We start from the raw sequence: 17240 nt of genomic DNA on the forward strand, positions 1-17240 counted from the left end.
CAGATTCATATATTCAACTGCCTACTGGACATCTCCAATAGGACATCTATCAAGCATCTTAAGCTTAATATGGCTATAAATGAATTTCTAATCTATCCCCCCGCCCCAAACCTGCTCCTCCTACAGTGTGCTCCATCTCAGTAAATGATAATTCCACACTTCCAGGGCTCAGTGGTTGATCGTCAACCTATGAACCAGGATGTTACAGTTCAATTCTCGGTGAGGGCACATGCCTGGGTTGCAGGCTTGATCCCCAGTGTGGGGCATGCAGGAGGCAGCTGATCAATGATTCTCTTTCATCATTAATGTTTCTATCTCTCTCTCCCTTCCCTTTCTGAAATCAACAAAACTATATTAATAATTTTAAAAAAGTCTTTAAAGTCACTCTCTCATACCTTCAACTAACCCTTCAGCAAGTCCTATTGGCTCTATCTTCAAAATGCAACCAGAGTCTGCCACTTCTTACCACTTCTGAGCAAGAAACTGGTGTCTTAGTTACTTCCAATAAAGTTTATTTCTAACTAAATTGGAACCAAAACCAAAAATATATTTTATAAAATGTTAAACAAGAGATTATATGAACAATCCAACTAATATGTAAAGAATATTGATCAGTGACTTCAGACTTGTCTAGAAATATAAAAGTCCAAAGATATAGGACAACCACAGATTCTCAGAGTGAAAAGAGTACCTGGTCAAATTTTTGTTCCTTTGATAAATCAACAGAGCTTTGATGTCTTTGCAAATGTGACTAAATAGTTAAAATGACCTGAATGCTGTAAGTTAATTGGAATACCCACATAGATTGTAATAGGAATAAACCTTTTCCTTCAATTAAATGAGCAGGTCAAAAATCACAGGTTGCAATATTAATTTCAGAAAAAAAATTAGGTGAAAAGTACTAAGAGAATTGTTATCTTAATATATAAAGAGGTAATATGCAAATTAGGCCAGGACGCCATAACGGGACGACTGGACAGGAGGAGGTTGCGTGTGCAGGTAAGTCCTGGAGCAGAGACAGAGACAGAGATGGGGCCTGCCCGAGCCGGTGCTGCAGCTCCGGTGGCCTGGAGTGGACACAGGCAAGGGGGACGGGGGGCCTGGGGTGGAAGTCAGGCGCAGGTCCTGGCCACCCTCGGCCCCAGTCAGGCGCAGGTCCCGGCTGCTCATGGTGCCGGTCTGGCCTGACTCCCGTGGTGGCCCTCGGGGTGCCTCCTCGCAAGTCGGGAGGCGGGGCGCCTCCTCTGGGTTTCTAGTATACAATAAAAAGCACAGTGAGTGATAGAAACATAACCAGAATGAATATATAAGCCACACACACACAAATAGGTTGCATAAAAGAACCATTAAAAAATGTATGAAGGCCGAAACCGGTTTGGCTCGGTGGATAGAGTGTCGGCCTGCGGACTGAAAGGTCCCAGGTTCGATTCCGGTCAAGGGCATGTACCTGGGTTGCGGGCACATCCCCAGTGGGAGATGTGCAGGAGGCAGCTGATCGATGTTTCTCTCTCATCGATGTTTCTAACTCTCTCTCTCTCTCCCTTCCTCTCTATAAAAAATCAATAAAATATTTAAAAAAAAATGTATGGAGGAGCCCTGGCTGGTTTGCTTAGTTGATGGAGTGTCATCCCATACATCAAAAGGTTTCGGGTTCGATCCCCAATTGCTTGTAACTGAACAAACCTTACCAAAACGACAAGATTTTCCGTGATTCTATTATTTTTTAATTATTCATGTGTATCTTTCAAACCTCCCAGTATTTTAAGCTACAAGAGAACAATAAGATGCTTTAAGACTTCAATGAATTTGCCTCCACAGACCTAGTACCCTACAAACAATTGGTACAGAAAACAGAAAAGGCACAAAGATGAATTCTATAATCCACCATGTGCTGCACCACCTACATCCTCTTTCAGAACTGAAGCATTCATTCTCCTAGCAACCAGGAGTGTTGGCTGCTGACAGTTCACAGCAAAGATTCTAAGAAATGCCAACAGAGCAACTTCACCCAAGGTAATGCCCCCTCCTTGGAGGCAGCCTGCATTCAAACATGCAGAAGTCCCAGAGCCCAGACTTCTTGTCTCAGTTCAGGACATCTTTGAAGGGCCACCTCAAAGAAACTTGTGGGATGAGCTGAGGCCTTTTCTGAAAATGCCTTAGAGTTAAACTCTCCCTCTGTCCAATCCTGCTTCCATCTCCCCTTGAGGTAGTGATTCTGAGACCACTCCCAAATAAACTTTTTGCACATAAATCTCTACTTAAAGTTTATTTTCCATAAAATTTGACTTGAAGTATATTTTAAGGCTAATACTGTATCAGAGTGGAAAAAAAATTAGGAAAAATTAGCCAGGTACAGGGTTAATTTCCTTTTTACCACGTCTTTCTTTTGAAGAATTCTGTCCATCTTCCATTTTGTTGCTAGAGAAAAGGGTCCTGTTCTTTCCAGTGGCCTCCAACTTACAGGGGCAGGTAGCTACTGCAACCACCCTCCCCCACCCAGCAGGTACCGTGCTCTCCCTACACAGCAAGGAACACCTCAACCCCAGCTCCCCACCCTGGGTCCTTCCTGCTGCTGCACTTCTAAAATCTGGTCCCTTCAGTGCCTGGCTCTGGGTGAAGACCAAAGGAGAGGAAGGGGTGAAGCAGAGGAATCCATCTAGGAGAAGCTGATCCTGCCCCTTCCTCTGGCTGCTCCCCAGCTGGGCTCTGCCTGGAAGCCTGAGTCCAGGAAGCAGGGAGTGCTGATTCTGAGGACAGAGACATGGGCCCTGCTGGCAATGTCTTCCTGCTGTTCCTTGTGCTGGGTGAGCTTCAGGTGGGCTGGGAAGGAGAGAAGGAGAGGTTTTTCTTTTGGCTCAAGAAGTTATGGTGTAGAATAAGATGACACGTCACCCAAATGGGATCTTACTTATAATAGTGTGCCCTGAGAAAGTCCTGAGAGGATACTATATGCCAGGCATCTTTCTAAGTATCTTAGATATAGTAGTAAACAAAACAGAGATCCCTGCCCTCATGGGGCTTATAAACAATGCACATACTGAATATGTAAATTACATAGCACTTTAGAAAGTAATAAATGCTATGAGAGGAAGGGGCATCAGGAGTATAGGAACTGGAGGCATGTTGTAATTTTAAATAGGGGAGTCAAGGAAGGTTTCATAAAGAGGGACTCACTTGAACAAAGATTTGAAGGATATGAGTGATTTAGCTAAGAGGATCTAGGAAAAGAACATTTCAAGACTAGGGAACTGGAAGTGTAAATGCTGTTCAGTGATTTCAGCATAAACCTGTTCATTTATTTTTTTTTGGCCCACAGTGATTTAAAAGCAGGGTAGGCTGAGAGTAGCCAAAAGATAACAGGTAACAAAAAAGATATACAAATACTGAAAAATGCCAATTTAGTTAAACAGGACAAAAGAAAACAGCTTATAAACCTCAAAAACATCTGAAAGCATCACTGTATGTACAACCTAACATCTTAATATTCCTGATGACAGCCTTGAATCACCAAGTAAAAATTAAATTATGTCCCATGTATGCTGCTAAAGAAGGAAGGTAGGTGTGTAAAAATTATCAGGATTTCCCACTAATGGGTAAACATTCATAAAATTTTTACCTTTAACGCCAACCTGAGGAATTTAGTATGTGGAAAGCCTCTGTTCAGTAAATTTTAGATACTGTGTTATCATATATTAATGATACGGTGTGTGCCTGTCTTAGGGTCTTGGCCATGCTCTTCTTTCAAAAAGAACGATCTGCAGTCAGGTGAGTGGTCTCTATTTGGGCCCAAAATTGCTGGGTTTGGAACTGGATTAGGATGGCATGTGGAGCCTACGGAGGATACAGGTTCTAGCGGTGGATTTGGAAGATGATGAGAAAATGGGGACAATGGGACACCCAGACCACATTTCCTTCTCTCCCCTTTCTCTAGTGTGTGGACGACCTGTATACTCAGGCCGTATTGTGGGTGGCCAGGATACTGTTGAAGGTCACTGGCCTTGGCAGGTCAGCCTGCACTACGGCCAGACTCACATCTGTGGAGGTTCCCTCATCAGTGACAGATGGATACTGACAGCAGCACACTGCCTACAAAAGTGAGTTCTAGGTTAATGGCTAGCACAGATAGAGTCTCAGTAAATATTTGAATTATTTCTTGAATGTACCAATAGAAAAATGAAAGTGGCAAGATGAGTAAGAAGAAGGAAACCCTAGGTACCTTGGACTAGGGACAGGACAAAGAGGTAGTAAAAGAAATAATGAAAATAGACACTGTATTAGAAGCTTCTTTTTGGTTGTTAATCCTCACCTGAGGATATTTTTCCATTGATTTTTAGAGTGAACGGAAGGAAGGGGGATAGACACAGAGAGAGAAACATCGATGTGAGAGAGATACATTGATTGGTTGTGCCCCAGTCGGGCCGGGAAGAGAGCCAGCAACTGAGGCATGGGGCATGTGCCCTTGACCAGAATCAAACCCGAGACCCTTTGGTCTGCAGGCCGATGCTCTTTCTGCTGAGCCAAATGGACTAGGGCGAGAAACGTTTCTTACTTTTTGCCAAATTACTTGCTAACCACCAGTCAGGGGATTTTGTCTTAAGCTTGGGGGTCATAAACACTATCTGAGCTTTGAGCGAAGTAAGGTGCCATATGGAAAGTAGCCCCTAGGGATTGTTTCATGTAAAACTAGCATTACTACTCAATAGCTAGTGAAGACTCCAAGCCTGCCAACATAAGTGAGTTTGGAAACATCCTCCCTGAGTCAAACTTTGAGGTTGACTACAGCCCACCTAGATCACAGTCTCGTGAAAGACTTTGAGTCAGAGGCACCCAGCTAAGCCACACCTGATTCTTGGCCTACAGAAACTGTGAGATAAATGTGTGTTTTAAGCCTCTAAGCCAGCAGTTCTCAACCTGTGGGTCATGACCCCTTCGGGGGTCGAACGACCCTTTCAAAGGGGTTGCCTAAGACCACTGAAAAACACATATATAATTACATATTGTTTTTGTAATTAATCACTATGCTTTAATTATGTTCAATTTGTAACAATGAAATTGGGGGTCACCACAGCATGAGGAACTGTATTAAAGGGTCGCGGCATTAGGAAGGTTGAGAACCACTGCTCTAAGCTTTGTGGCAACTTGTTATTTGACAATAGATAACTAATATATACAGAAATTAAAACAACATGACTTTTCAACAACACTGCAAGGTCAAAGAAAATAAATAACTTTAAAATACTGGGAGAAAATTATTTCCAATCTAGAATTCTACCCATATGCAAACCATCAATCAAGTGTGGGACAGAAATAAGACATTTTCAAATATACAAAACAGCAAAAATATTACCTCTCATGCACATTTTATCAGGAAGCCAAAGGAAAAAAGTGCTTCACCAAAATAAAGGGGGTAGAGGGGAGACAGGAAAACATGGGATCCAGAAAAAAGATGATACAACATAGAAGAGAATCCCAGGAAAATGATAAGGAAAAGTACCAAGATTGGAGCAAGAGGGCAGAGGGAAAAAAAAAAAGGAGAAGGAGAAGGAGGAGGAGAAGAAAGTATTGATATTAACAGACTGAGAAATATACATTTCAGGCAAAGAGTTTGGGGAATGAATGATGAATTAATGATAGGTAATTAGAAAACTAAGAAGACACAGAAGTAAGACTACATTATTAACTCTAGGACAAGCGCAAAAATTTTATAAGAAATGTATTCACAGGATCCTATATGGTCCAGTAGTGAATAATGTTTACAAAGTCACAAAAATATACACATTAAATATGGATCTAACACAAAATCATAATACTTGGTTAGGAAAATGGTGAAAAGAAAGTGGGAGGTTGGCAGTGATTGTTGGCTCAATCCTCACCTTTCACAATAGAAATACAGTATTCTATTAAAAAAATTAATAGCAATAAATAGGGTTTCTTGAAAATACTAAGGAAAATATCTAAGAGTTGAAAGTGATTGTCTTTGGGTAAGGGTTAATTGTGGGCAGTAGGGCAGAGAACTTTTGTATTTATTTAGTACATCTTATCAAATTATTTGACATTTCAAATTATATATATGTATATATATATATATACATATATATAAATATATATGACAGGTGATAATACTTTGCTTTAAATTGTTATTAGAAATGAAGGTCTAGTACTCAGAAATAAAAACTGGCAATAAAAAAGGCCACTGACTATTAAGTATACAGGTGATGGCTGAAACCATAGACAATGGGAGAGGTGAACAAGAGAACTAGAGAGAAAATGCAAGACAAAATGCTGGCCATAAGCATATAAGAGGAGACCACAGAAACATTAGACAACAACAAAAAGAGAGCAATCAGGGAGGGAGGGAGGAAGAAAAGCAGACAAACCAACTCTAGTCAAGTTGGAAGCAGCCTGGTTAATTCCAAGTCTGTTACCCTTCTTTCTTATGGAGTGTTACTGCTTGCTACACCTCGACAGCTTGTTCTGACCCAGCTGTAACACATATGCATGCTTCACTTTTATTCTCCTCTTTCTCTTCCCCTTAGGACCTGGATTCCTTTCATATATTCTGTGTGGCTGGGATCGATTAAAATAGACTATTCAAATAACGGTGTGAAACATCATGTGTTCAAAATAATTTTCCATCCCCAATCCCAAAATACAACTGCAGACATTGCCTTATTGAAACTGGCCTCTAGAGTCACCTTCACTCCTTTTATCCTGCCCATCTGCCTGCCCAATATCACAAAGCAGTTGACAATTCCTGGCTCTTGCTGGGTCACTGGATGGGGACAAGTTAAGGAAAATGAAGGTGAGCATGGGTAGAGAAAGGGGTTGTTTTATATGTCACCCTCTTATACCCATTCTAGAAGACTCAGATTCTAGATACATTTTTAACAAGGTAAATATTTTTCAACAAAACCAGATCAACCAATTCATATTATTTATAAGTCTTCAAATAAAATGTAATTTTTGACATTTTTATCTCTAATTACTCATATCCTGCCTAGAGTATGCAAGAACAGATACTAAAACACATAATTACCTCTCTGAAACAGGTTAAAAAACTTGATTTAAAGTTCGGAGAGAGTGTAGTGTTTTTTAAATTTGTTTTTAAAGTGTAGTGTCAACTGTTTCCCAGAATGGGGTAATGATAAGACAGGAAATGATCTGGGAGCAGAAAAGTGGGAAAGGTAAAAGTTTTAGAATATTCACATCCTTCCTTAATCAAAATGTATCTGAATTTCTCTTTATTTGGAATGTCAAGAATACCCCACATTGGCACATTAGATAAACCTCAAACAGAAATAATTTTGAATGATCTGTTGTTTTAGATTAAGTGTTCCAAAAAATTCTTCCACTAGCAAATATGATTGGAAAGTGATTATATTCTGCTTTTGGATTCCCATTCAGAAATTTTGTACATCATGACTGAATACTGCCCCTGCACCTTTTCAAATTGCTTTTCCTTTAATTCCTGTCTATCTCTCTACAGGTAATTACACTTCCACCCTCCAGGAAGCAGAAATACCCGTCATTGACCGCCAAACTTGTGACTATCTCTACAACCCACTCATCATCATAGTACCAGAATTAGAGGCAATCATCAAGGAAGACATGATTTGTGCTGGTGATATTCATAGAAAGGATAGCTGCAAGGTTAGGGTTTACTCTTGAAAATTTTTGTATAAAGTCTTTTTTTTTTCTTCTTAATTTATCTTTATTGTTGAAAGTATTACAGATATCACCTGTTCCTTATTGGCCCAATCTAGCCCACTCTCACCCCTGCCCCAACCTTCACCACACTATTGTCTGTGTCCATGGGTTATGCATATAAGTTCTTTGGTTAATTTCTTCCCACCCACCCCTACCTTCCTTCTGAAATTCAGTCTGTTCCTTATTTATATGTCTCTGGATCTATTTTGTTCACCAGTTTATTTTGTTCACTAGATTCCACATATGAGTGAGATCATGTGATATTTGTCTTTCTCTTACAGGCTTATTTTGCTTACCATAATACTTCCCAGGTCTTAATGTGGATCTAGGTATTTCTATCTGTAAACAACAGTGGATTAGGACTCAGGAGATAAGAGTTCTGACAATAATTCTTGTGTTAGTCTGGACAAATCACTTAACCTTTATCTAGGAATTTAATCTCTTCAACTGTTCATTTAGAACATCTCTGATCACTGGTCACTGGGTTTTTACAAACTTGTCAATTTTTCTAAATATATTAAGAGGTTGATACAGAATTGCCAACTTTTTTATTTTTTCAAGTAATAAAATTTCATTCTACATTTAAAAGATGTTATTCCTTTGTCTCCTGATCATAATTGTCTGATGAAAAATTAGCCATCAATTGTGTCTTCCTCTACTGAGTGTGACATGTTTTGCTCTGGTTGCTTTCAATTTTCCCTCATATTTGATTGTCAGAAGTTTGATTGTGATGTGCTATGTATGGTTTTTGTTGTATTTATCCTGTTTGGCATTTGTTGAATTTTGTTTTTCTTTTAATCTTGTTTTTATTTTTTTATCAAAACTTGAAAAGTTTTCATTGATGATTTCTTCCAACATTATTTTACTTCATTGCTCTTTTTTCCTCTTCTGATTAAAACCACAAATTTATAAATTTCACCTTTTGATATTTTCACACAGGTCCCTGAACCTGTTCATTTTATTTTTCTCTTTTTCAGTTCTTTAGATACTTTTAAATTAATCCATATTCAAGATCATTGTCTCTTTCCCCTGTCACCTATATTTTCCTGTTAAGTTCATCTAGTGAGATTCTTCAAATATTTTATTTTTCAGTTCTGAAATGACCATTTAACCTCCCCTCCCCCCTTATATGCACAGGTGAGCACACACACATACACACACTACACTTTTCTATATCTCTACCAAGATTTTCCATCTGTATATTCATTATGCAAATCAAACAATGAGACATGGCTTCACATTCACTCGGATGGCTACAATCAAGATAGATAATGATACCCTCGCCGGTTTGGCTCAGTGGATAGAGCGTAGGCCTGCGAACTGCAAGGTCCCAGGTTTGATTCCGGTCAAGGGCACATGCCCGGGTTGTGGGCTCGACCCCCAGTGGGGAACTTGCAGGAGGCAGCCAATCCATGATTCTCTCTCATCATGGATGTTTCTATCTCTCTCTCCCTCATCCTTCCTCTCTGAAATAAATAAAAAATTATATATATATATATATATATATATATATATATTTTTTTTTTTTTTTTAAAGATAATGACAGGAGTTGATTAAGAATCTGGAAAAATTGGACCTTCATACACCTAGTGGGAATGTAAAATGGTTCAACTGTTTTGGAAAATTGTCTAGTAGTTCCTCAAAAGGTTAAATATAGAGTTACCACATGACCTAGGAATTCCACTCCTAGGTATACACACAAGAGAAATAAAAACATGTCTATATAAAAACTTATAAATAAATGTTCATAATAGCATTATTCATAATAGCCAAAAAGTGAAACAACTCAAATGTCTACCAACTGATGACTAGAAAGACAAAACGTGGTATATCCATATAATGGGATATTATTCAGCCATTAAAAGGAATGGAGTACCAATACATGCTACAACATAGATGAACCTTAAAAAGAATATGCCTAATGAAAGAAACCAGACACAAAAGGTCACATATTATATTATTCCATCTTTACAAAATGTCCAGAATGTGCAAATCCATAAGGCAAAAAGAAGATTACTGGTGTTGGTCTAGGGCTGGGAGGAGTGGGAGGAAATGAGGATGACTGCTGATGGGTATGGGGTTTCTTCTGGAGGTGATGAAAATATTCTAAAATGTGCCATGGTGATGGTTGAGCAACATTGTAAATATACTAAAAACCACTGACTTGTATACTTTAAATGGGTGAATTGTATGGTTGTGAATTATAACAATAAGGCTGTTATCAAAAGGAAAAGCAAGATTAAAGACATATTACAAACTATTTACTTATCACTATCGTTTTGTAAAAGAAAGGATTGACACTAAAAAAGGCAATAAGAACCTAAGAACCTAAGGACATAACAATAAGGGCAGTACATTAAATTAAATAACTTTAGTGAAAAAACTCATCACATGAATTTCTCTTTCTTACCACAAATGAGTATTTTGAAACTACTGATATATTTAGCTAAGATCTCTGCCAATTTCAAATTCTGTAATTCTAGAATTTCTGTGATCTCCCGCCTAATGCTGTGGGACGTCCAGCGCCCTCTAGAGTTCTGTAGCTCCACAGCCTCCACTGCCCCATTCTAAGGAACTCTCTACCTCTTGTGACCACATTCCTATTCATGGTCTTTTTCGTAATGCTCATGACCTTTATCTCTTCCTTAGGGTGATTCTGGAGGGCCTCTGTCATGTCATATTGATGGTGTATGGACCCTGATAGGGCTGGTAAGCTGGGGATTAGGATGTGCTGAATCTCTTCCTGGAGTCTACACCAATGTGATCTACTATCAAAAATGGATTAAAGCCACTATCTCAAGAGCTGAGGTTTGGGGGCCAACAATCTGGACTTATCTGACTTATTGTTCCCTATTTTGCTGTTCTCTTTGGCTCTCTTGGTACCTACTGTGCCTTCGGGCCTAACATCTTACCAAGAGTACACAGTAAAGCTAAAGCCACTGACCAAGTACAGGGCTAGGAAGAGAAAGCATGGAGAGTAAGTCCCAGTACAGAGAATGCACAGAACACTCACTGGGAACTCTGGATAACTTCATTAAAATTATTAGAAATAATTCTGTTTTTGAAGTTCTTGATTCTGAAGTATGGTTTAGTGGTTCGAATGTGAACAGCTGAGAAATAAGGTCGCCACTTCTGTGCATGGCATTCTTTGTCCCTGACTATGCATCTTGCAAGGCAAGAAGGATGCCTTCTATGAATAAGTATTTATGGAAACGAATTAAATGGCTACTGGAGAAGCAGGCAAGAAAAAAAAGTATCTGTGAAGGCAAAAGGGAAGGTCCTCAAGGAAATAAATTAAGGTTTTACTTCCTGCCCATGGGCTGCATTATGGGCTTCTTAGTAGGTCTAACATTTCTTATCTCCTCTACTGTCCTATGTTTCCCCTCTGTAGCAAGGGGTCTAGTAAGAAATACATTTATGTGGTTCAGCTCTGGAATTTTTAGAAATTTTTACTCTTTGAAATTCCAATGTAACATACTGCCAAAAATGGATTAATGCCATGATTATAAGAGCTGAAGTCTTGGGTTTCAATAATCTGGACTGATCCAGGTTAATATCAATTGTATAGTAAAGTAGTTTAAATGTTTATAAGAAAAGTATTACATTCTGTACTTAACTAGCATGCTTCTTTTGTTAAACAATCACATGACTTACACTATGTCCTTCTCTGCCTAGGCTTCCAGGAGCTCAGAGCTAAGTTTTAAACTTAAGCTCAGTCATCATTTTTATCCTAGATTATCTGGTATAATTCCATGCATACCCCTTTTTATTTAAATCATCCATTTCTCATTTGAATGAACTTAAGTTTTATCACATCTGTATAAGTTAACTTTCAAAAATAATTTTTGGGATAAATAAATACATTTAATAAGAAGTGAGGGTAGGTTTGGAAACATAAAATCCTTTCTAACCCCTACCCTCACCTCTCATGTGGTCTGCTGCAATAGCCTCCTAACTGGAAGTCACACCTCCTTTCCCTCACTTATACCTATGCTTAACTCCATTTATTCTTCACAGTATTCAGACTAATGTTTTTAAAATAAAGGTATGTTTTTATACTTTTCTCCCCCTTCCCCCTGCTTACAGCACTTGAATTGCATCCATGGCACTGCTCCTTAACAAGACCCACCAAACCATGTAGCATTTGACCCCAGACTGCCTCTTCAGCCTCATTCAGCATCATTCCATCCTGTTCTATATACTTTCACTTCCTCAAATACTCCAAGATCCTTCTCAGCACTGGGCTTTTATATATATATATATATATATATATATATATATATATATATATATATGTTTTTTTTTTATTGATTTTCAGAGAGGAAGGGGAGGGAAAGAGATAGAAACATCAATGATGAGAGAGAATCATTGACAGGCTGCCTCCTGCATGCCCCCTACTGGGGATCCAGCCCACAACCTGGGCATATGCCAGTGATGGCGAACCTATGACACGCGTGTCAGAGGTGACACGCAAACTCATTTTTTTGGTTGATTTTTCTTTGTTAAATGGCATTTAAATATATAAAATAAATATCAAAAAATATAAGTCTGTGTTTTACTATGGTTGCAAATATCAAAAAATTTCTATATGTGACATGGTACCAGAGTTAAGTTAGGGTTTTTCAAAATGCTGACACGCCGAGCTCAAAAGGTTCGCCGTCACTGGCATATGCCCTTGATCAGAATCAAACCCCGGACCCTTCAGTCTGAAGGCCGATGCTCTATCCACTGAGTCAAAGCAGCCAGGGCAGCGCTGGACTTTTGCATCTGCTATTCTCTCTTTCCTGCTGCCTTTGCCTACTTAATTCTTACTATGCCTTCAGATCTCAGTTCACCCTTCACTTCCTCAAGGAGGCTGTCCCAGCTCTCTTGACCAGAACAAATACCCCTAATATATATCCTCATGGCATTATAGAGCCCTCCTTCATAGGACTCAACATAGCTTTAATTTAACAATTGTTCGTATAATCTTTTACTTAATGTATGTCTGTCTTACCAAAATCTATGTATGGTCCATGAGAGAAAGAAATTTGTTTTTGCTAATCACTATATCCCAGTCTTAATAAATATTTGCTAAATGAATGAGTGAATTAATGAATAACACTCAAACCTCTTTGTCTCCCCAACTGAGAACCTGGGGATTTTATTTACTGGAGGTGGCCCAGAACCTGACATAGTGTCTTACACAGTAGGTTTTCAAATATTAAATAAAAAATGAAAAAATGAATGTTTCAGCCTGTTCTCTCCAACCATAAGAAACAAATTTGAGAAAACAGTACACAAAGCAAGTAAATGGAAAGGTTTCTCAGAAGCAAGAATTGATGCTAAGCAAGCTCTAGAATGACATAGAGGGCAAAGCAAAATGGCAACTGAGAGAAAAGAACAAGAGAAAGAAATGAGGGGTGAGGAGAGAGGACAGACTAAAATGAAGATCCAGAGACCAACAAATGTTTGAGTCAGGAGGACACAACAACAGGACATAAAGAAGGTCAAGAAAGCCAAATATTTCTGCCTATCATTCCCTTAGACCTTAGGAAGCAAATGTTCCACAGCATGGCAGGTAGCAAAATTTTTCTCATGAACCTAGAGTTGGAATTCAAAAATTTTCAAGGGATGAGCCCATTTAAGTGTGGAGAAGGGGATATTGAAAGAAGAGGACTATGTGACATCACTGTCCTGGCTACTACTGGTTGGATGTATCAGAATGAGCATCTGACTTAACAGCTGCTCAGAGGGTGGTGAGGCAGTTAGCCAACAACAGATGTACTCAATACTTGACAGCCCAATAGATCCCTTCTCTCGGGAAGTCTGAAGATCAGCATGCATTCAACAGTATTAACTGCCCACAATGATCCAGGCACCATTCCAGGCACTAAGGATACTGCAGTACACAAAAAACATCAAGCCTGCCTTCAAGGAGTTTACATTCCAGTGGGGGAGGAACAATATAACCAAATGCAAAGTAAGTGTTTATTATAATGTCACATACAGGAAAATCTGATAAAGAAAAATAAAACAGAAGAAGCAAATAGAGAGTATCAGGGTGGGAGATTCCACTTTAGATTAAGTGGTCAGAGAAGTTTCTCCAAGGAGGTGACATTTCAAAGAGGCCTGCATGAAAGAGGGAAGCAAAAACAAACAAACACCCTGGGGAAGAACACTCCAGATAGGGAGAACAGCAAGTACAAAGGTTCTGAGGTGGAAGTATGCTTAGTGTGTGTAAGGAAGAACAGAGAAGTCAATGTTGGAACATTGTGAGCACAGGGGGAGAGGGATAGGAACTGAGACCAGAGAGGGAGCCAAGCCCCTCAAAGAAGGAACTAGCAGGTGATACAGAGTCTGGTAGGCCTCAGTAAGAACTCTGGATTTCATTCTTTTGAGAAGGCACTGGAGGGATGAGAGCAGAGGAATGATGAAAGAATAGAATAGAAAACCACCATACCATGCTCATGGGATTATGCAGAGGCCATGGGTGGGGGGAGGGGGGAGAACGGGGCTAGAATGGTGGAGAGGGTAGTTGATGATAGCAGAGTTAGACAGGCTGAGAATGAGAATCAGGGGAAAATACTCTAATACCAATGTACTAGTGAGGAAAACACTAGAGGGCTATGGTACCCTGAACATCAGTAAGGAAGGTTTGATTCTATGGAACTGTTTGCTATTTCTTGTCTTCTCTTCCTGATCCCTTAGAATAAGGCCCCATTAATGGATGTGAAGAAGACAGAAGCCCACTCTTCGTTCCATCTACTTTATAATTCATCACTAAGACACCTACCTTATTTCCTATTTGTTTTTTCCTCATACCCAGACCAATATTCTTCCCATTCCTTCATCTTACTGAGTATTTCCACCTCAAGGCCTTATTTTATCTGTTCCCTGTACCTGGAATACGCTTCTCTTATATACCTCAATCCATTTATTTCTTTCCATTGACTGGAAAAGGAGGTAGTAAATATCTGAACACACATCGAAAGAACCCTAGGAAATGGTTTTTAAAATTAACAGGGAATGGGTGAACTATAGTATGTAAATTATATCTCAATAAAGCTGTTTTTTAAAAAATGAACAGGGAAGTGTTTCTCCAGCTTAAAAAACAAATGATGGATTTAGGGCTCTCTAAAGAGCTTCTAAATAATTCATGTGATTATCTTGGCTAAAAAGCTCAAACTAAGTACATACATTTTTCTGTTTCAATTGCTACAACACAAAATGTAAAGCTTAACCCAATATAGGAGATACAGCACCTGGTAGCATATTACTGGTAATGAATTTAGTCAATGACACCACAAACTGACTAAATGAGGAGGAAATAAATAGAAGTATCTTTAACTCTATTTGGAAGGGGGCTCAACAGCATTTCTGCCTTAAAAGTCAATTTTAATTTGCAGAATACTTTTTCCTTGGAATATCTGACTTAATATGCTCCAATTTTTATTTTCACACCTTGAGGAATTTTAATTAAGATGGGATTTGCTAAGGTCACATTTAACATAAAAGCTGTATATACTAAGGCTGCTAAAAACCAATCATCAATTTTCCCCCCTAAAGGTGGGGGGAAGTTATATAGTTATTTCTAGATCTTCTATTCATATAAAAAATAAATTATTTCGCCCTAACCGGTTTGGCTCAGTGGATAGAGTGTCGGCCTGCAGACTGAAAGGTCCCAGGTTCGATTCCAGTCAAGGGCATGTACCTTGGTTGCGGGCACATCCTCAGTAGGAGGTGTGCAGGAGGCAGCTAATCGATGTTTCTCTCTCATCGATGTTTCTAACTCTCTATCCCTCTCCCTTTCTCTCTGTAAAAAATCAATAAAATATATATATTTTTAAAGAAACACTGATATTATTTAAAAAAATAAATTATTTCAAGTGATCACCCATTTCCCCCTTTATTTCACTAAATTGTAAAGACACCCCCCAAATGACAGAACATTACTAAAAAAGGATTTAGAATAAAATGTGGAAGTTATATTTTGATATTATTTCAACAGTGGGTATTTTGTCTTTTCATATGTTTGACTTCATTCTGAAATGATAGTATTCTCCCCACCAAATCTGACTATGTATCGTTCATTTGCATTCTAGAAATCAACTGCCTGAGAATTTTGTTAAACATGTTCCTTCTTCAGGAAGGGGAAGAAGAGTGAGTCATTCAGTACAACCAGAGATTACATAAATTTTATTCCCCACTTTTAATAATTGAGAGAAAATGTTCACTGTCATAAGAATAAAGACAATTGAAATCTTTAATGGGAAATTCTAATTGCTTTTCAGGATAATTATTCTCAGCCAACCCAAATTCTTTTCATAGCATCTTCTACCATGTAAGTCTTCACTTCCCATCCCCATGTGGTTAGAATAAAGTGATTGGGGTGTAATTCTGTGGCACTTGGTGCCACTCTATGATACCTAGACCACACTGCCTTGTACCATAAATTAGCTATGAATACCCAATAGTGAAAGAATAGGATAGGATGAGGGCCTAAGGATCCAAAATGCTAAAGTCACTCTGATTTTAGTGAAAACTAACGAGGACAGATTCTAGGTACAGTTGATAAGAGTCCAGATATAGTTGGTAGATTCTAGAAACAACAGAACTAAAATACAGTTTGATTGGATTTGTACTGACTTGATGGATTGGATGTGGGTAGTGGAATTGAGGGTGGTAATTGGGATTAGGAGGAAGGTTAAGATAAGAATTTAAAAAGAGAAATCAAGAATGACTCCCAGGTTACTGGTCTGAGATTGGTCATATTACTAAGTGAAATGAGGAAGGCTGGAGGAGAAACAGATGTTGGGCTATCAAATCCAGTGGTAGGCTGAATACTGGCCCCAAAGATATCCATGTCATAATCCCCAGAACCTGTGAATATGTTACTTTACCTAGTAAAAGAATCTTTGCACATATGATTAAGTTAGTATCTTGAGATGGGGAGATTATACTCAATAATCTGGATATGTTTAGTATAATTACAAATATTCATGTAAAAGGAATGCAGGAAACTGAGATGCTTATGAGACTATGCAGAAGACATAAGGATGGGAGCAGAAACAAGAGAGGAGGGAAGACATTATGCTGGTGGCTTTGAGGATGAAGCAAGGAGCCATAAGCTAAGAAGTATAGCTGGCCTCTAGAAGTTAAAAAAACGGCCAAGATGTGATTCTCCCCTAGAGCCTAGGGATGGAATGCAGCCCTACAAATATCTTGATTTTAGTCCAGTGAAACTGATTTCAGACTTTTGACCTCCAGAACTGTAGGAAAATAAATTCATGTTGTTTAAAGCCACTAGATTTAGAGTAATTTGTTACAGCAGCAACAGGAAACTAATACATACATGTTAAATTTGAGATGCCTATTAGATATCCAAGTAGAGATGCTGAATAGACAGTCTAGAGCTTGTGTGTGTGTGTGTGTGTGTGTGTGTGTGTGTGTATTTGTGCACTGGGGGGGGGGTCCCTCAGCCCGGCCTGTGCCCTCACAGTCTGGGACCCCTTGGGGGTGACCACCTGCTGGCTTAGGCCTGCTCCCCAGGG

General features: G+C 38.9%; 2 protein-coding genes across 3 annotated transcripts in view; one reads left to right on the forward strand and one right to left on the reverse strand.

Annotated features, from left to right (window-relative positions):
• Positions 1-17240, reverse strand: part of SH3D19 (SH3 domain containing 19) — a 179581-nt gene that overhangs the window by 136156 nt on the left and 26185 nt on the right. The window lies entirely within an intron of this gene.
• PRSS48 (serine protease 48) lies at positions 2762-10813 on the forward strand. Its single transcript, XM_070414179.1, is given in 8 exon segments — positions 2762-2804; positions 3721-3765; positions 3932-4094; positions 6537-6802; positions 7487-7650; positions 10357-10509; positions 10512-10590; positions 10593-10813. Coding segments are annotated over 8 exon segments (1134 nt in total).

Source organism: Myotis yumanensis, unplaced genomic scaffold (assembly GCF_028538775.1).
Source record: "Myotis yumanensis isolate MYYU_CA2020_CCGP unplaced genomic scaffold, mMyoYum1.0.hap1 SCAF_5, whole genome shotgun sequence".
NCBI classification, from domain to species: domain Eukaryota; kingdom Metazoa; phylum Chordata; class Mammalia; order Chiroptera; family Vespertilionidae; genus Myotis; species Myotis yumanensis.